This window comes from Pangasianodon hypophthalmus, chromosome 9 (assembly GCF_027358585.1).
Source record: "Pangasianodon hypophthalmus isolate fPanHyp1 chromosome 9, fPanHyp1.pri, whole genome shotgun sequence".
NCBI lineage: Eukaryota > Metazoa > Chordata > Actinopteri > Siluriformes > Pangasiidae > Pangasianodon > Pangasianodon hypophthalmus.
Genome location: NC_069718.1, coordinates 12,276,566 through 12,298,119, shown reverse-complemented (window position 1 = coordinate 12,298,119; position 21,554 = coordinate 12,276,566). Strand labels below are relative to the sequence as shown.

The 21,554-nt window shown below is 38.4% G+C and overlaps 1 protein-coding gene across 1 annotated transcript; it reads right to left on the bottom strand.

Annotated features, from left to right (window-relative positions):
• Positions 1-37: 37 nt before the first annotated feature.
• On the bottom strand, positions 38-21,200 carry zgc:152774 (uncharacterized protein LOC553526 homolog). The gene is made up of 17 exons (XM_026919621.3): positions 20,969-21,200; positions 20,810-20,882; positions 17,070-17,202; positions 15,483-15,703; positions 14,011-14,158; positions 12,590-12,749; positions 12,335-12,463; positions 10,864-10,983; positions 10,601-10,704; positions 10,211-10,408; positions 8,933-9,052; positions 7,601-7,678; positions 7,135-7,171; positions 3,619-3,761; positions 2,167-2,803; positions 1,054-1,322; positions 38-957 (listed from the first exon to the last, which is right to left on the bottom strand). The coding sequence occupies exons 1-17, from the start codon at positions 21,005-21,007 to the stop codon at positions 807-809; spliced, it is 2,760 nt and encodes a 919-aa protein (XP_026775422.3). The 5' UTR covers positions 21,008-21,200; the 3' UTR covers positions 38-806.
• Between the last annotated feature and the right edge of the window lie 354 nt (positions 21,201-21,554).

Sequence of the window (21,554 nt, the reverse complement as noted above, 5' to 3'; positions counted from 1 at the left end):
AGTTCTACTAGGAGTTGTCATTAAAATGTTCTCCACGTTTGAATTACAAAAAATACTCAGACTTTATTGCTGAAAAATGTAGAAACAGTAGCCAGTAACAAGGATATAGTAAAAACAGGCACCTATTGAGCATAAAAAAGTTTCCCCCCAAAAGTAGCACAGTACAAACCATACTGTAAGCCATTGGTGTGAGTAGAACTGCCACACACCCTGACACTTAAAGCTGGACATAGACTGTCTTATCAATGTTATGTCACTTTTATAAAAAAAACATTCTACAGCATCATTAAAAAAAGAGAGACAAAAATCAATACTTTACATTGAAATGATGCAAGGTTCCTAAACAGTTCATTTGCAAACTTCTACCTCACATGTCCACTATATAAAGCAGTCACATTGTTAACAAGAAACCAATGAACAAACATTCTAAATGTTAACCATGACACATTAATATCATATGGAATAATATCAGTGCGGTATGTGATAGAATTAATGCTGTTGTAAAGGAAAAAGGTAATCTACATATGATGGCTTTGTAACAGGAACAGGACCTCCATTATGCTCTATAGAAACCTTGTCATAGGTACAGGTGACTAGCCCAGATATGCTCTTTGCTGTGGAGTTCAGCTAGAAGCACTGCAACAAGATCAGAGTTTTTTTCTTTTTATTATTATTACAAAAATTTTTTTTTTAATTTAATTTTTTTTTTTTTTTGCCTATAAGCTTGCTTTCTGTGGAGCTCAGCTATAAGTGATGCACTGAAATCAGTTCTTGTTGGACTATGCATTTGTCCTGGAGCTTATTTATCAGAGGTTGTTGGCCTGGATGATCTGCTGCAGGATGCTGTCCACGTCTCCGGTGTCATAGCTGATTCCCTGCATATCCAGATTGGGCAGGATGGAAGAGAGGAGAGACACGACGTTTCGACGGATAGAGCGTAATCGATCCAGTGCAATACTGCAGAGAGAAACAGAGATGAATTCCTTTCTTTAGGTAAAATAAACAGCTTGCTTTTTAGTAACAGAAAGCTAATATATGTATACACAAACACACCTATCGTGAATGTTGGAGGGTGTATTGGTGCTTTGCTCTCTCCTGTCCCGTGTCTCTCTCTCTGCTTGTCTCACTTTGCTCTGGAGTTCCTCATTTTCCTTCTTCACTTTATTCAGCTCTGTACTTAGAGCTTGGTTTTGGCTTTGCAGTTTAGCCAATGTCTTACTCCAGTGCAGGTCATCTGCAGGGGATACTGGTGCTTCCTGCTGTCCGGCAGGACTGGCGTTCTTCTTTAAAAGACTCTGCTGATCTGGCTGAGGTCCTGATTTCTGAAGGTAGACAGAAAAATCCACAGTGCCCAAATTTTGATGCAGGAACAAACATAATATAATAGCACATTGCTTACTGCTCCCCACTATTTCTATGGTCAGAAGTATGTTACTGTGATGACAGAGGTGCACTAGCACAGTAGTAAACAAACTTCAGTTCAAAATTACGAACTTGGATCCTCTCTTTGCACAGCTGTAAAACCAAATGGTATTTTCCTGATGTCATGCGATACCCAAAATTCATTTTTGTAGATTTGTTTGTAGATAATTAATGTTATAATAATTATCTACATAAATAGGCTAATTCACCCCACTACTAAGAACTGACTTATTAGTTTATGTTTAACAACTAAGAACACACCAACAATGACATCAACACAGTCCTAGAGTGTTTATATGTGAGTGAACACCCATAAAAGCCAAGGAGAAAACAGAAACGCATTTGTAAATGAAATCTCATCATCAGTCGTAATGAATACGTCATTGTACTGAGCCATTAGAGGAGCTGATGTGATTGGACATTTCAGCGGTATGCTGCTTTACTTTATACATGTATGTACGTATATCTTTATACTGTATGCTGTATATCTTATGCTATCTTGCGTTTTATTTATTTATGTTTCTGCCAGACAAAGACACCGAAGTAAATGTAGGTTGCAAATCTCCAAAGAAATCGCTTCATGCAGGTTTTTGTTTAATACCAAAAGGCAAATGCATTCCTATTATAAATTCTGCTCCTTCTTGTCCCCTCTTCACTTTGTTCAGCAAGTGCTCATTTGTGTGATGTGTTACACGTGTTAAACAGAGTACTGAAACGGGGGATGTAAGTACATTCCATTCTCACCTTGGATGCCACAGAGGCTGTTGCCACAGTGTCTACCCCTGAGTCTGTGCTCCCTTCCTGTACCTTCCCTGCGGACCCTGATACCTCCCCGTCTGATAACGGACTCATTTGAACAACCGCTTCTCGTAGGCCGAGGATCCTCCTCAGGCGTTTGGCTTCCCGCTCCAGTTGGTCCAGTCTGCTAGTGAGCACAGACCGGTCTGGACTCTCCAGCCGGAGCAGAGGGCGTGACTGCCTGCTGGTACGGCTAAGAGGAGGAACGACCACAGTCTGAGCAGGAGGAAGAGGGTGAGACCACGCCATGGAGGGATGCGGTGTGATTGGGTGAGGCCAGCCTGGGGGGCCAGTGGCAAGTTTTGGCTGGTCTTTAGTCTGCGGGCCTTGTGCCACTTGCTGCTCTGAAGAACTCGAGTTAGCAGTGCACTCTGTGTCAGGAGACACTGCAGGACTTTTACCCTCTTCCTTAGTATTGCTCATGGTCTGGTCCTTGTTGCTGTTTGTCTCCATCATTTCCAGAGTTTTCTCCATCACCTGTTCCTCTGCTTCTGTTGTAGTAGTTGATATCTCTTTTTCAGAGTCAGTGCATTTTGGTGATTTGCTGCTGATTTCATTGTTCGTCCATGTTGCTTTTCTTTTGCTGGAAAGTTAAAATGATGAAGAATTCATAATGAATACATTTTGTGAATAATGTCCTATAGTTAAATATATACGTATATAGTACATATTCATTCTTCACATTGGTATTCGAGTTAAAGGAATACTCCAGCATTTTTCAACTTGATCTCCATTCACTGCGTATGTAGTGCATGTGCAATTACCATTCACAAGAATTTGGACATGTCCTTGTATTGAGAAAATAATGGAAAAACAGTTCCTTGAAGCACATTTATAATAGAAATCTAAGGGCAGCTGTTGAATAAGTCAGTATTTCTTTTTAAATATGTAACCATGCAACAGCAACAGCAATTTCAAATCCCAACCTTTATATTCTAACCACAGAAACTCTTAAGAAAACTATTAATCCAATACTAGAGCAGCACAGTAAAAAGATTTTGTGGTGGGAAAACTCTCGGAGTCTTTACTTTCAGATACAGTGACTGCAGGGATGATAAATTCTTTTGTCTGAGAATATTTAGAAGATTTAGAAGATTTAGATTTTAATTTTCAAATACCTTTGACTGAATCAGAAACGTGTTTTGCAAAATGTAAAATAGAACAAATTTAACAGCTGCCTTAAGACTTTAAACAGGTTTTCTGTCCTTTTCCCAAGTAAAGCAAAGCATGTCAGAATTTCTGTTTGTCGTCACATACGCTCCAGATTGGGTGAACAGGGACTAGTTTTGGGGAAAAAAGGCTGGAACATTCCTTTAAGGATTATTGTAGATGTTCATATCAGTGATATGAACTGTAGCTGTAAACTGGTGATAGATTTTTGAGATACAGGTGTCAGACCGATTGGATTGTGAGGATGGTGTGGATTCATCGTCTTTGCTCTCAGTCTCTGTCTCCATGGCAATAACAGTTTCATCCGGTGTGGTTTCTGAGGTTGGCTCAGGTGCCTCTTTGCACTCAGAAGGCATTGGGCCTTTATCACTCTTAAACATACACAAACATGCACACACATAAATAAGAGTTAAAATACATATTAACTCTGTGAGAGCACACCGAGAAAGTTCAACACAAAAAGTACATTAAAGCAAATACACACACACACTAACTCTGCTATTCTCTGTGTTCTCTTGAGTTATGGTATCTCTTGGGGGGGGTGTTTCACATACGCTTGGCTAATTTTAATCTGTACCAGAGAAAATGAGTGACCAGCATGACTTAAACCAAAGGCCAAAAAAAACCCCACAGCTAAATGCTTATATTAACATTTATACGCAGATGCACACAGATATACACAATATTTTTCACTTTGTATGTTGTCATAAATAATAATATGTATGTGGTACTCTGTGCCTGATTTTTCACAAACAGCCCAAAAAAGCTCCAAGAAACTTGCTGAGCTTTTCTGCCTATAACAAAACTTGACACATCTTAATTAATAAACTATGAATATATTTCACCAAACCGATGTGGAAATGTTTTTATTCACGTTTTAGTCTTGCCTTGGCTGTCTTCCTACAAAAATCATGTTGGGTAACAACCTGTTTAACACAGTGGCAAAAACAGTCCACTTAACGATGTTTAAAACCTTGCTAGCTAAGTTTGATTTCCTCACTCAGTGAATGCCACACTATAATCAATTTGTTGGATAGTTACTTGCCGCAGCAAAACTAATTAATTCAGTTTGAAGTTTAAATCACCGGCTTTCAAACGTGCAGTTACATGCAACTTTCTCCCTTTTCACTGTTGGTGGTGGCCGGAGTTTAAAATGCTAACACTTTACTTGCAATAGTATCTCGAACATTTCCTTACAGGAAAGTCTGTAGCGTTTAGAACTTCATATATTTGAATACTATCATAATTGAACCACGTGAAGCATTTTTCCAGGGTGCCACACATAAGCAAATTGGGTTATAAAAGACACACCATCATTGTTTGTGTTTATGGAAGCAATGTTTTTCCGTTTCTGATGCAATACTGATATCTGGGTTTCAGTTGATACAAGATACCGGTCTGATATATGAAGAACAATAGTAATGTTTGAATCATGTTAGAAATATATGTGCACTTTAATTTTACAAGGCAACAGCGTATCCTTTATAATGCTGTTTAGGAGTTTTTAGGATTTTCCCCTTTGGAACCAACACTGAACATTAGGAATTTATAGCTCTACATGTTTTGCTGTTTTGTTGTCCTGTTACTGTTTGAGAAATAAAATATGAGAAATAAAACCTGGTTCACTGTGGAGTATGACAGCATGATATTTGGCTATAAACACATTTTATATAAGCAAATTTGACAATATAAGTAACGGGGAGTCTCATCTGCGTTTAGCTAACTGAGCTAAATGCAGATGAGCTCAATCATCTGACTGTTTTCCTCCAAACCCCATTTAAACACACACCCACTACATATATGTGTGCTGTGGTTACTGTCACCCAGTTCTCACACTGTATATGTACTCGCATTTCCCCTTTTGTAGACATTCACAGTGTTTGTAGTTCCTCTACAGACAGAGTGAAAGCAAAAGCACGACTGCAGAAGCTGTGTACATGTGTAGATGAGTCTTAGTGTAAAGCAAAGATAATTTGGGGAGGTGGGATGGGGAGAAGTCTGGTATGGAGGCTTTGCCTGAAATTTGGATGTCTTTACATAGTTTACACAACATTATTATCAGTTTCAGAGTTTCAGTGCTCTTGTGTAGAGATTTGCATAGACGCTTTGTACACTGGCTGCTCTCTGTGTTGAACACTGGATCTACAATCAGCCTGTGTAACACCCCTCATAACACCCCTCATTGCCTCAAATAAACATCCATCAATGATTAATGATTATTTTTAATGATCCAACTATATAACCTGACATACACTACATAATTATATGCCTTACAATCCTATAATACCTTTTTATACCACAGCACAGTTGAGTCTGAAGGGGTGTGTTATTTTTGTTTAACAGCACAGTCCGGACAGTTCCGTCTGTAACGTGATTCGACAGGTTAATATTAATGCACTATTTCTAATACGTTCATGTTTCTATAGTAACAGCTCATTCACGGGGACTTATACGGTGGATGTGCCACATAATCTAAGACTAAACGGATTTAAAAAATGTGTCATATAATAAAGTGAAATATATAATCATTGACGTGATGACATTTTTGTTAGGAGGCATTTATGTAACTTTTATAGAAGGAGTCTTGGTTGTAAGCACTTTGTAACAGTCATGGTGTGTTCCAAGGTTCCCAGAATAGCGAAGTCTTTAGGACAGAGGAATTTACACTCCCCAGAATGTGTGGCGTGTCATTCATTAATAAATTAAACATTGTAATGATTGGCAAATCACTGAACAGAAAAAAATGACCTTCAAAGCAAGATTTGGGTGACATGAAGTTAATTTGCAGACCTTTCATGTTAAACACAATTACTGTTTAATTTTCACTGAGTATTCTTAAAGTAGCAGTTTAATTTTTGGGCTCTCATTATATCACTTATTTGTCTCACATGAGTACAGGTTTTTAAACACTCTTTCTGAGAGCAACAATACCAAATAAAATCAAAATGTATTCCTCATTCCTCATATTCCACATATTTGTACACCCCACATGTCTATTTTACTTTTCAAAAAACTTCATATAAAAAAGTGGAATAGAGATCAGATGTATTTGTAAAGAAGATATTGGCTTTTTAGAAATTAGAGTATAGAATGTTTCTACAGCATTTATTTCTCTGTTGTTTGTGTATGTGTGTGTGATAGAGTGAGTGAGTGAGTTTTGTGTCCATGTTTTATCTCCTGTTGGTGTTAAAGTTTTGACCTTGTGGAGACATTTGGTGGGTCCCCATAAGGTAGGTTCCCTCTCCCGATTTCTCTCGCACATATGGTCACCTGCCATTTCCCACCAACCAGCCAGCTCTCCCCTATCACATGACAACTATCACTCAGGGAGGGTGAAGGCTAACCTGTGAAGCCAGCCAACAGCATCTTTTCTAACTGCTGCTCATGCTGTGTCACAGGCTAGCATAACACACTTGGAGGAAAACAGCTATCTGCCCTTTTCCACATACATGAGCTCACAGACACACCTGATTGGCTTATTTTCAGTGTGGGAGAGAGCTACCTTGGCTCCTAGCCGCAGATAGCTGTGGCATCTTTGTGATTTGAGCTTGTGATCTCCCGATGATAAGGTGAATGTTTTTCTATTGCGTCACTCAGGACCACAAAAATCTAACATTTCCTTCGGGTTACCTGAGGTTAGTATTAGATTTAGGCATAGCATTAATTAACTTTTGTAATCATTATGTTAACGGAGGGTCTGCATGAGGATAGTAAGACGTGTGTGTGTGTGTACAGTATACTCACCTCCACAGATTTTCCTCTTCGTTTGGCCCAGACTTCCCTGTAAATGCAAGCCGAACAATCAGAACACACCTTATTAAAGCTACATGCCAGTTTAAGCACACAGTTGGAAATTTTTCAGTCTAAGTGTGTTTATAATTTGTTTTTATGATATTATGATAATATCAATTAGTTTATGGTTAAAGCATATAACAAAGCACTGCCATATAGAGACAGGGCAGCTAGCCACGCTATAGTGACTTGCTGATAGATTTATGAGTTCATGAAGATTTATATGTATAAAATGACATGTGGTTTGTTTTACACTGTTTTCACAGTTGAGTGCTCAGGATGTGGTTTAACAGTAACCAAGCATGCCACAGTCTGACCAGGGTTTGCTTTCTTTGTCTCTCTTTCTCTCTCTCTCTATCTCTCTCTCTCATACACACACACAGAAACACATAAACATTGGCTGTTGTGAAGTCATTACTGTTTTTTGTGCGTTTTCTCATAGCTAGGTGTCAGCTCGTCCTCTGGCTCCTCGGGTTCCTCAGGCACTAAGCAGCTCCTTTGAGAGAACAACACAAAAGTATCACACTCCATTCTGCTGCTTGTGATATGCAAAGGCAGAAAATGCATATACATTTTGGAAACCAAGCATGTTAGGGTTTAAGATGTAGTTCAGAAGTTCTTTCAGTAAACTGAATTAAAAACAAACTTTATATGACATGTTTTTAATTAAGTGATTTTCTAACTTTTCAATTCTGGACTAAAAGTGATTTTACCAACATTATTATGTGTAAATTATGTCATGGCTCTGTTTTTCTCTATCAAACATAAGTAGGAATTAGAAAAGTCATATTTTCAATATAAACTTGGTTCTGTTAAATATTTTAACTTCGTACAATGTAATAATGTGTAAATATAGTAATAAGGTATAAATAAGTAAATATAAAAAACATAAACAAAAAAGATATTAGTCCCTGACCCAATCCCTCCATCTCTTCCATCAGGAGGATGGCACATCAAGCCGTTCTGTGTGTCTATGTATGTAAATATACTTTATCATGTGTTGTTAATGACTGTGATGAACTAATGAGTGTAATACACTCACTCACCACTTAAGACACCTGTACCCCTGCTCTTTCATGCAATTATCCAATCTGTTAATCAGACGGTGGCAGCACAATGCATAAAATCATGCAGATACAGGTCAAACTCACCAGGCAATGTTTTTCCAAACTTCAACTGTCCAGTTTTGGTGAGCCTGTGTTCTGAGATGCACTTATTTGAGTTACCATATCCTTCCTGTCGGCTTTAACCAGTCAACAATGTGTTTCTGCCTGTAGAACTGCTGATCTCTGGATGTTTTTTTGTTTGCCTGCTTTTTGCACATTTCTGTGTAAACTCTAGAGACCATTATGTGTGAAAATCTCAGGAACTCAGCATTTTCTCAAACCAGCCTGTCTGACACCAACAACCACACTATGGTCCAAGTCACTGAGATCATGTTTTTGTGCTATTTGAAGTGAACAGTAACTGAAGCTCTTGACCAGTATCTGCATGACTTTATGCATTCCACTACTGCCACATGATTATCTGAAAAGTACATGAATGGGCGGGGGTAAAGGTGTTCCTAATAAAGTGGCCAGTAAGTGTATGTTATAATATTAATATATTGTTAATGTATTGTTACAATATTAATAAACAGTGATCAGATAAGAACTAACAGTTCTGGCTGGTGTGTGTGTGTGTGTGTGTGTGTGTAGGCAGGTAGGTAGTGGTCTTGTGGATTGTGCAGGAATTCAGTGTTAGCACTGACCTCAGGCGGCCGATAGGGTGCTGGCTACAGGTGAAGTGCTCAGGGACATTGTTTTTGAACAGGTGAGTAGGAATGCCCCTCCACTTCATACACTCCTCACACTGAATCCACGACACATCCCTGAGGAAAAGAAAGAGAACAATTGTGCTGCTTTTCAGTCTAAACAGTGTTTGTGGTGATCTGCCTTTCAGCAGAATTCAGCTTCAGCCCTAGAGATGTGATCAAGATTGATAGCTTCCTCAATCAAGCATACCTAACCAACTGTGACAGCCGTGAGCTTAGTTCAAGTCGGCTAATTGGCTGCAGTCTGATATCATTTGAATTGACTCTGATGAATCAAATCACATGGTCCTCATTCATAAGTTTGTCTGTTTGCTTGCATACTGCTGTATTTATATATTTAAGTCTAATGTTGTGTATATTTAACATTTAAAAGACGCTCTCAGTTAACAAAACTTCGGATTGGTCATATTTTCTTTCAAAGATTTGAGAGCACGGACTATTTTCTGATTTAAAAAATGAAAAGATATAAATAATAAACCTAGAACAATTGTGATAAACAATCATGATTAACATTGTACTTGTACTTGTTGTAAAACCCTGTTCAACCCAAACCAGACAGAGCTCTTCCTGCACCTCAGGTGGACTGATAAGCACGGATTTGTTATCAGATGAGCTGAGAAGAAATGAGCTCATTTCGTCCATGTTAGGGCAATAAACATAAACAGATATCATCACATGTGCTTCAGTGAGTGCTGTACAACCTGCTGCTGTCTCTATGAGCTGATTTACTGATAAGGTTCCTGCTCTTTCTTCCGGTTTCGAGTCTCAACTAAACTGCAGACCTGACTAAAATGTTTCCATCTCTTTATCACTACAAACCAGCTCAAGAGCTCTGTCGTTGTCTGTGTGTGTGAGTGAGAGAGAGAGAGAGAGAGAGAGAGAGAGAATGCGTGAACAGCTTGTGTAGACAGCTAAGCTGTGTGGTTTAACAGAAAAAAATTGCTACTATCATGATAGGCTGTTCTCAGCTAAACAAGACTCACCATCTTTGTTTACTAACCAAAGTAGATGTCTTTTAGTTCATGTTGTGTGTACCTATTCTATTTATTTTGATTTCTTTTCAGGATTATCATTATCGTGTCGTGTTTTGTCGTGTGTGTGCTGTATAGCAATTTGCATGAAAGGTGCTATATTTAAGGACTTCCTGTGCAGTGTGTCTGATCAGTCAAGTACACGCTTTCATCTGACGCTAATATGAGAGGCAGTACAGCTTACGCTATTTCCGCTTCTTCTTTTTCCCCCTCCTCCTCCTCCTCCTCCTCCTCCTCTTCCTCCTCACTCTCGTCATTTTCCTCAGTATTCCCTTCTATGCTTTTTCTCTCCAGAGCTCGGAATGCTCTCTCTTTCGCTTTCTTTTCCTTTTTCTCACGCCAGTAGTCATTGAGTTTAATGCCAAGGGCAGCCAGAGTGAGTCTGAGGGAAAAACGACAGCATAATTCACATAGCTGAATGGCTTCAGTCTATGCCAAAGGTATTCAGTAGTGACATCAGGGCCTGTAGGTGTATGTTTAGCAGCAGAATTCCTGTATAACAAGATTTCAGGATGTTAAGTGTCAGGTGTATTTAGTAAAGATAGAGACAGTGATATATTGAGAATCAGCTTACCTGTACTCTTTGGTGTACTCAAAGTCCTGCTTGTTGTGAGCTGGTTTCAGAAAGTTACACTCGATTACTCCAATAACACCCACTCCTGACCTCAGGCCAGATGACTGTCAGAGGAAAAAAAAAAAAAAGTTCAAATATTTTGTTTATCAGATAGTTATGCAGAAAAAAAGACCACTCTGACTAAAAAAACTCACACAATTTGTTCAGCAAGAAAGAGTGAGTGTCATTCCTGTGTATGATTATACTATAATTATGTTCAGTACCTTGATCTGGCAGCCAACTTTCTCATAAGACTTGATGAGCCTGTTGTTGTGGTACATCATGATGCCATAATGATCTTTGTTTTTATGATTAAAGCCAAAGGTAATCTTCACTCGTTCATTCTAATTTGGTCCAAGGTTAAGGAAAATGCAAAATTCAACTTGTCTGCCATTGATCAACTAACTACATAACCTGTATAACATCTGGGCCAGCTGTATCAACTGTTTCTTTCTATGGCTGAGTATACAAGTGGGCATGCTCTCACTGAGTACAAAGTATGGCTCCATCCCTCTCTCTGTGTTGATTCAGAGCAATGCAAATCAATTATGGTTAATCTTTTAGGTCTCGTTTGTATATACACATCACTTTCCTCCATGTGTGCTCAATTTAGAATGAGTGTGCAACATGACCACTGCGTGTATCCTGCATTTATGTGGCACATCGATTGTGGATTTACAAATCGCAATATCCACAACAGAGCTGTGTCTCAAACTGCATCTATTCTAGACGGTTTTTAGTATTAGCACTAAGAGAATTTCCTATGAAATGCTTTGTGTTTGAATTTTAAAAACTTTTCTTGTAGCCTTAAATCCTAATGAAACTTCTGTTTTGCATACCAGTTGTCTGGATCTTATAGATCACTAACTACTTCCGATTGTAAGGTATGGTTTTCAATTTGGGATACAGCTCATGGCAAACCATCAAACAATGGTGAAAAGTTTTAAAGAGAAACTAACAGAGTTCGCCTTTGTGTTTAACATCTCCATGCCTCTGCACAGTGGCAACTATGTGTCCCAGCACAGTTAGCACAAAATCCCTAACCATTTTACAGGCCAAAATGGAAACCTGATGAAGAGGGATGCATTGGCTCTGGCCTGTCCTCTAGTGGATCTACATCAATTTTAACCCCCCAGATGTATAAAAGGTACACAGGCAAGTACATAAACAATGCTGTTCACACAGCTGTTGTGTCCACATGTGCACATCTAGTCATGAATAAAGTATAAACCAGGCCTTAGATCTCTTCCTCCCAGACTGGTAGCCTTTTAGGAAGTAGAGAAGGCTTCAGCCTTAAGGGCTTTTCGTATTTGTCTAAACTTGAGGCTGTTTGCACCAAGCAGTGCACTTAGTCAAGTGTAAACTGACTTCTGAACTGATATTTTTTTCTAAACTGATCTTTTCTACCTGACAACATGCCGTTGGGTTCGCTTCAAATGAACTTCCTGTACAAGTTTGACAATAGCAAGTAAAGGAATGCTGAGGTCTGCAGAAGAGATGGAATGCCTTCTCAGTATACAGGGGAAAGAAGCAATTTAAACACTAATAATGTAGCCCTAAAAACCTGGTGCTTCTTTTTCTATATAAGCAATTAGTTTAGGTAGCAGTTTAACTGGTTAAGTATACAACAGATTTCTCTCAGTATTTATGAGAGAACATTTACATACTCCAAATGAAAAGCCCCTGAAAGGATACAATGAATTGTGGTTTGTAAACATCATTTTCAATCATAGACAGACTCTTTGCCACTAGTTTGGTCTGAACTTTCTTCTGCCTGAGGATGATCTGAATCCTGGGTTTCAGATACAGAATGCTGAGATATGCCTGAGAGAGAGAAGGATGAGAGAGAAACAGACAAAAATGTTACTTTTGTTTCAGTTAACCTACTCCTGCCTCATTTTTTCATGTGAACTGTTTTCAGTTGCTCTATCTATTCTACCCTTCACTCACTCTGAGAGAGTAATCCATCTCTGGGACGATATGGTCAGTTCTGTGAGGTCCAGAGTAACGTCTCTTCGCTTTCCCCTCCATCTCCTCTGAGCGGATCTCTGGCAGGCGGATGTCCTCCTCATCAGCTTCAAAGTCAAACTCAGGCTTCCCGTCTTTGTTCCTGTCAGTGACAGCACTAAATGAGCTGATCGTTCCATAATGCAAATATCCTTACATCAAAACCAAGGATTTTATTGAAGCAGCCAATAATAATTTCCCCTAGCAGCCTCTGTGAAAAGGTAAGATTTGTGAGTAGTGCTGTTTTTTTTCTGTTGCTGTATTTTGTCTGAAAACAGAGACCATCCCAAATGCCTCTTAAGTGCCAAACCATTTTTATAGACTGCTGACTGAACCAAACTTTCCTAAAATGTATGACCGTTTAAAAAGAAACTTCTACATAACAACAGACAGTATATTCTTGAGGATCCTGCACCTACAAACAGTACACCTGTACACAGGATTTTCTGTACGGTTTGTTAGATAACAAACCATGGCTACACTGTTAACATAAAGCCACGGTGTACAGTCCATGGAAATATTCAAATCTAATCTAATATTCTAATGAATGACATGAGATAAACAAGATTTCTAAATGTAATATTGGTGCTTGCAGGGTGCTGTAAGAATAGTGTCAAAATATTTGTAAACAAAATAAAGGAAAGAAAGAAATGTATAACAGAAATTTCTAGAGAAAATGAATAAATGGCTTATTCAATATTGTATTTAAAACATTTCAGCGGTTGGTAATTTTTAAAAGACAAGAAAAAGATGGAAGGATGAAAAGAAGAAAAGTATGAATTTATATTGGTTTTAAGTTTTCTGAAACTCTGAAAATGTTTTTTAGATAAATTGAAAAATGACTAAAAGACATTTTAAGTAGAAAGATGAAATCATTAAGGAAAGTCTGAAAAGTTCACAACTTTTCACGATAAGAGGAGTGTTATAGATGTGGGTTTTAAGCAGATGTGGGCAGAGTTTAAACTTTACCTCTGTGGCAGGTTTGTCAGTTCATTCACACGTCTAAATGATTTCAACTCAATAGATATATGTATGTTTATACGTTACTAAAATAATGCATGAAAGGTTTCTGTTTTAAAATTATCTTTTTAAATAGTCTAGAGTCTATTTTTAATATTAATATATTAATTAATTAATATATTTAATATCACTATGGTTACCATGTGAGATGCAAGCAATTCTAAAAATGCAATTCTGACCTTTCATACAGAGGGAAACAGGCAGAGCAAGAGAGTGATCCTTAAAGTATTAGACGTTCTTCTAACCATTAGAAAGTTTGTTTTTGCAGGGATAGGTGTATGGGCTGGTGTATAATTAGCGTATGCTGCTGTAGCTAGCAGCTCAGTTGCTGGTTTGTCTTTTACCTGCGTATGTTCCAGATGAGGATCTTGGTGCCCTTCTTGCCTGGGATTGAGTCGAGCTGTTCCTGTAGTTCAGACTCTGACTTGAAAAGCGAGTGTGTGAGGATGGCTCTCAGACTAGCCTCTGAATCCTCCGTTATTACCAAAGACTGTGAGAGAACAAAAGTTAAGGAGAGATGGCAAGCAGGAGGAACACACATCCATCCATAGGATTTTTCCTTTTCCCACAATAGTCTCACGCTTCCAAATTCATAACATTTGGTAGAAAACAATGAAATTACGTAGGCTTAGGCTATGCGTGAGACTTAGGAGTTGGGTTAATGTTTGTATCTTTTCTTACAACTTCATTTGTATAAAATTAAACAAAATGAAAATCTGTATTCTATGAGATCGGTTTCCATCAACACATGGCCTGTAACCGAAATAACAACAGTGACTAGTGACAAGCTCTTACTTCAACCTAGCTACAAGTTACTTCTTCAATATACAGTACATTCTTCAAACACAAATCCTTCAGCATCTGGACACAATACAAATCTACAGTTATAGACAATTACATAACTGTGTCATTTAAAATTTGTTAGCATTAACATTATTAGTGTAGCTTCCTCCATCACCAGCATTTCTTTCTTCCATAGACATGGTTATGGTTTTGCTCATTTTCTTTCCTCCTGACATCACCAGTTCCTCGTATTCAGCCTAAAAGTATCTGCTGCTGAAAAAGGGTTGCACAAGCGACTTGTCAGCGGAAAAGTATTAAGTGAGACGTCACCTAGAATCATGCCATTTTAGTTTTCAAGTACACCAGTTCGCATATTTATAGTATATCTCACTTGATGTTACACATGAAACTTTTCACTACGCTATACTTAATACGTAGCAAAGAGAGCACAAAGCCACCAATCACATTTTTTTTTTTACTGTTGACAATGACATAAATTCATGTATGAAAGAAATTCTTTTGGGTGGAAAAACTGATTCACTGGTTCAAATGTCTAGTCTCAAATTTTAGTTAAATTACCTACAGCATATAAATGTATATGTTATACTTAAATGTTATACAGAAAAATATTAAATCAAGTAATTTCCACTTAAAAGAAGGATTTAAGAACTTTCTGAGACAGTTTTTTTAGAGAGCCTATTGCAAAAGCTGCTTCTGAGCTGCATGTACTTGTACGTCGGTATCAAAACTAAATATAGATAATAGAGCCAATACATAATATATGCAAATTATAAAGCATCTAACAAAATGTATATATAAAATAGATATAAAGTATAAAGTGTGTATCACAAAAAAAAAAAAAAAAAAAAAAAAAAAACTCTCCCCAACAGAGTTTTGGACTGATGGTATTCCTAGTTTGTGACCTAGTGAGCCAATATCAGACTTCAAAGCACTATTGTAAGTCGCTCTGGATAAGGGCGTCTGCCAAATGCCATAAATGTAAATGTAAATGTATCCTGCTAATAAAGGATATTAGTCTGTTGGTTGAATGGTGCTATAGGTACAATGACAGCCTGAGCTTTGACGGCATGCAGGAAGGTCTGAGAGAGCATGCCAACACTCTGACATCCTCCATTCTTAGTGAAGATCAGAGCGTCACGCCCCAAGCGCATTGATCCTGATTTGAAACCGTTACCGTAGATCCCTATGGCCTGGTGACTGCCTTTACCAGATCCTTTCTCTGTGAAACCAAAACTACAGAGCGAGAGAAAGACAAAAATACAAGAGAGAGTGTAATTCAAAATCTATTAACAGACAAAGTTAACATAAAACATGCAACCTTTCTGTATTCCATAACGTACACAAAAAAACCCAGAAATATCTATGAATAATAGCAATAAACACAATCATGTTTTAACAAAGAAATGAAGTGAAGAGTTTATCTGAGACACAGTACAGATCAGGGGAGTCTAATCTTATCCAGAAAGGGCCAGTGTGAGTGTAGATTTTCATTCCAAACAAGCAGGAGCCACACCTGATTCCATCTCTTTACATTTACAGCATTTGGTAAACATACATTTATCTCATTTATATAACTGAGGGTTAAGGTCCTTGCTCAAGGGCCCAACAGTAGCAGCATGGTAGTGCTGGGGTTTGAACTCATGACCGTCTGGGCAGTAGGCCAGGTTCTTAACCACTGCGCTACCACTGCCCACTGTTTATTCAGTTGACCTTGACTTTCAATAGTCTCAGGTGTGGCATCCGCTTGGCTGGAATGAAAACCTGCACCCACACCGCCCCTTTCCGGATGAGACTGTACACCCCTGGTGCAGATAATTAGCCCTCAATCTACCTCGAGCAAACAGTGTAGCTAATTACATGATCGCTACACTCCACGTATTTCATTCAAAGGCCTGGCTCTGTGTCTAAAACAGGTTAAGGTGCTTAAACACGCTTTACAAATGAGACTAAAATAAACTGTCTAAATACCTGTTAAAATGTGATTATAACTACATCCTGAGAGCACAGAAACACCCTCAGCACCTTTCCTCTGATTAATGATAGACGATTAATGGCTTACATTCCTTGCCACTGGATGCTTTATTATCATTATTATTATTTTATTGCAAGTTAGCCTGCTTCAGCTCTTCATGACTTATGTTTGTAGCAGCACTTCCTCCATCATGTTTATCTCTGTCCTTGTATTGTTCCTTTTCAGTTAACTAAAACATTAGAAATTTTCATTAAATCGTACAATGCACTAAAAAAGTAAATCTCTTCAATTCCTCATGGACATATTCCGCTAGTTATCATTTCTGCGTCAAAATCAAAAGTAAAGGTAAATAATAGGACTGATATGTAATTTATACGGATACAGCATATAACAAAAAGGATATATACTAGATAAGGAATAAAGCATTTATAATGCTTATAAAGGACATTAGTCTGATATTAGGAAACTAGGAATTCTGCTTCTTCTACAGGACCAATCTGGACTAGATACACTTTGATCAAACTGAGATCTCATGTGAATGACATCTGATCTAAATATTCCCTGTCACCAGAGGCTATGTTTAAAGAAAGAGGTTTGGGATGTGTTTAAAGTCTATTCCTGACTCACCTGAGCATCTTGTGGAGTTTACTTGGTGTCATCCCACTGCCATTATCAGTAAAGCTAAGACACAGCTCCTCTTTTACAGTGACCACATCGATCCAGATCTGCTTGGCTGTGACCCCGGGGTCCGACGCGTTATCTACCACACAGAGAGACAGCCAGTTAGAGACAGCCACTCTAATTACACATATGTATCGATAAATTATGTAACCCATTAGACTATTTCTCATGTCAAACATGATCTACAAGATCTACAAGATCAGGGTAAATAAACGTGTTTAAACCAGTGGGCCACTTGTATCGCTCTGATACATGTTCTACAAAAAGCCACGAGTATAAACAAATAACTGTGAATCACTGTGGGTTTATTTGCACATTTGTCTGTGAGTCATATGGCAATGAGTTGATATGTTCCAACTGAAAAAAATACACAATACACACAATGAAACAAAAATGTGTAACTAACTATCACAAGTCTTTTTAAAAGGACTTAACAGACAGGTGTTTTTGTCTCCAACCAAATCCACAGAGTTAACCAAAAGGCTATTTTTCTGTTGTTGGATGGAATGTAGATAGAAAACAGCGATATCATGACCAAACTGTCCTTCTGAACTGGTTTCCAGGTAATGAATCACTCAAAAAGGTCCACATGTCCAATGGCATCAGACTTGTGTTGTTGGTTGAAGAATCTGAATACCATTTTTTACAATAATGAATCAAAATTTTTAAACTCATAAAAAAACAAAAATACAGCATTGTAACCAAAATAACTGTAAGGAATTCCTTTATGTTTCTGTATTCTGTATCAGGCTTCTGCATTGTGTCATGTGTATGTGCTATGTATTTGGGTGCCAACAATCGGACGATTGTTGTCTCCACTATGCTAAGTAACTCTTTAACTAATGGAGATGTTGCCGAAATATAAAATAATTTCACTGAATCTCAAGAGCCACCGCCATAAACCACTCCAATGTTTAGGCTACCAAAAAAAAAAAAAAAAAAAAAGCTATAAGCAAACTTACGCTAATATCAACTAAGATGGTTACATGAAATTTAAATACAGCCATTGCATGACCTTTGATATTTTTGTTGTTTATATTGTGAGAAAACCTCATAAAATCATCAATTTTCATCAGCAGATCTGAGAATCTAGTTGCTTTTGCCTGGTATGGAGCTACATTACCAAGATAATCGTTACAGAAGGTAAAGTAAAACCAGAGCGACCCCAACCAGCATAAAGCATTTACTGACGATGAATTAACGTATCGCTGTCCAATACACTCCCGTGAACATGGCCTTTCTTTGTCCTGATACCTCACCTACTGCACCCGTAACATTTTTTGTTGGGTCCCACAGGTCCCCAGTCCTGATGCTGGAGCACCTTTTGTAAGGATGTGCTTTTGGCATTAGCTGTTCTAATGTACGCAGGTCTAATTGTGACAACCATGTTTCATCTCTCCCTAATCTTAGGCAGGAAAGAAGTCTAGCTCCACAGTGACAGACAGGAGCCAGCAGCCACACAGGAGAAACGGAGAGTCAGAGTGCGGGAGTGAAACTGATTGGGTTTTTCTAGGTAAGGTATAGGTAAAGCATTTATTTGTTCTCTGATTTGGTGGGAAACTAGTGACTGAAAGATGGTAGTCAGATGATTTATCCTCATTGTGGAATTAGTATTGAAATGCAGTTGAGAAGTTTTTTAGCTAGAAAACTCATGATAAAAGGCTAGCGACTAATGGAACGTGTTGGTAAGTTTCCCTGTATATTTGTATTTACTGCCTTTGCAGTTGCTTGAAATTGCATTTTTCTACCAGAGTGGGTGACATTCCAAAATCTGACATCCAGTAGCTTTAAAGATTCAGCCCAAAATTTTAACATCTAATCAGCTGCTTCCAAACAAAGTTATAAAATATCTGATGATACCTGCATTATCTCGGAAAAGTGGCATTATCACAATATCGACATTATAACATCATTTCTTATCCTTATAACTCCTCTAGAGGAGGAGATATAAGAATAAGAAAGGGATATAAGTATTAGAAAGGAGAAAAGTCAATTTGAGGGGAAATGTTAATGTCATGAGAAAATGATAAACTGAGAAAAGGACAGGAGGTCCTGGGGATGAGAAAAGGACAGGCAGTGAGAAAGAAATAAGGCAAAATAGTGGAGAAGGAAAATGATGGAAGAGGATAAAGTGGGCAAAATGGCAAAAAGACAGGAGCAGAGCAAAAAAAAGATGAGAAAAGGAGGCTAAGGGCAAAGATAACATAAGTTGGGGGGAAATATATGTATGATTGTGCGGTGTGAAATAAGGTTTAAATCACACACACACACACACAAACCCAATCCGCCTACCTGTATTTTTGGGACAGTGGGAGGAAACCAGAGAACCCAGAGGAACCCCCCACGAACGTGTAAAATAATATTTACATATGTAATAAAATATGCAGTTAGGCTTAAGCCCTCGCAACCCCTTGCAAAAGAAATGTATAAATTAAAAAAAGAAAAAAGCTGGGAGATGAGAAAAGAAGAAAAAGTAGAGAAGGGAAAGGGAAAGAGAAGACAAAGGACAAAAGAGGAGACAAGGAGGCGAGGGAGAAAAGAGGAGAGAGAGATGGGATGTAACTTGCACAGAAACCTTTTTAAGAACTTATTCATGCTTTACAGTTCGGGGGATTTAACTGTTGCTTGATGGGTTTATAAAGCAGATTGACACACAGTCATATGTTTTGGTCTAGTCTGTCAATCTCACAGTTCTGGAGTAAGGTCAAAGGAAATTAGAAACCATAGTTGGTTATGCTCTATGTAACGATCCATGGTTCTTTATCTTAGGATTGATATATAACGATCTGACACTCGCTCCAGGTGACATAAATCTTGCGCAGAAGTTGCGTGTCATTGGCTGGAGATGTACGGTACTTAACTGGACCGTACATCTCCATCAATTCTTGTGGTTGTGGTATCAGGAGATTTTTGAAATGCTTCCATTTGAAGGAATAAATGTTTCATTAAAGGGGAATGGAGATACTTTTAGACATATCTGCTCTCCTTTTTTTTTGGCACCTTATCAGAAGAAACTCTACAGCCTGGTCAGAGAGACTTGAAGCAAGTCCATCTCATACACTGTGCTACTGTTCTGCATGTGCACTACCCTGAGTGTGTGTGGGTGTGTGTGTGGGTGGGTGTGTGTGTGGTTGTGTGTGTGGGGGGGTGTTGGTTGGTTATTTATTTATTTATTTATTTATTTATTTATTTATTTATTTTCTTCCTTCTTTCTATATGAGCTTCATTTAAACTTGTCTATGTGTAATTTTTTTGAGTATTTCACTAGTTTGCACACTGTACATTGTATTTACTGTTAAAAACCAATAATAAACATTCAATTTAAGAATAAATTAATGAATAAAACGCAGAGTGGCTGCTGTGTTTGGTTGTGTTTAAAGCATGCAGGTCATCGACCGACCGGATGCGCAACAGGTGCTGAGTTTCCGCCGCGCCAGTGCCGGGCTGTGTCCCAAACCGCACAGCAGATAACAGCACCAGGCTAGCAGCTCACCATGATCCCCCTTGATGGTGGACTATAGAGCAGTACTGTAATGCGGTTATGCGAGTGCAAAGAAAAAAAAAAGAAAAAGAAACCCTCGTTTTGGCGGGCCGCGATCTAAGCTGAAACATAACTCTCACGAAAAAAAAAAAAAAAAGTTCATATGTGATTTTATGAGAAGCAAAAACCCATGTTGATGTCTTACCTATTAACTCTGCGACGGCACTGAAGGGCCACGTGTGACTGGTGGAGTTGCTGTCCAGGTACGATGGGCTCATCTGCAAGCACACAAAACCCGAAAACGTTGAACACAGCACACTGGTATGCATTTGCAATACACAAGAGGTGCATTAAGAATACGCACAGAGCTGAGACGGATCCCGTGCTCGCTCAGCCTCGCCATTTCTTCAAGTCGAGCAAAACAAAACAAGCACGAAAATAAAAAAGAGTGTATTACAAAACTCGCAGTCTTCCTCCTTCCCCAGAGCACAAACTCTTCCTTCCTCTTTCACTTCTGTGACTCGGCTGCAGCACTGAAGTGCGCCGCGCTCTGTGCGCGCGCTCTGCCGAAGCACAACTGCTGCCGGGTTGCCAGATTGAACACCTTCATTATCCACCATAAATCACTCATTTCTGCAAGTCGCCGTTTCAGTTTCTGTTAGACAGGTTAGCTTATTAGTTAGGGTGAATTCAGATGAGACAGTTCTGGAATGTCCACGCTGTCTAAGCGTTCTTGGCATTAATAATAAACAAACAACAACAACAACAACAACAACACATGACTGTGTGTTGACTGTGGATATGGGAATGCAAATGTGTATCATATTCATATAGAAGCATGACCCTTACTTTCATCATCCTCAGTGATAATAACGTTTACAACCTTATTTATTTGTAGCATACTTATTCATGGCATCATTAAATCAGATTTCAATAACAGGACTTAAGAA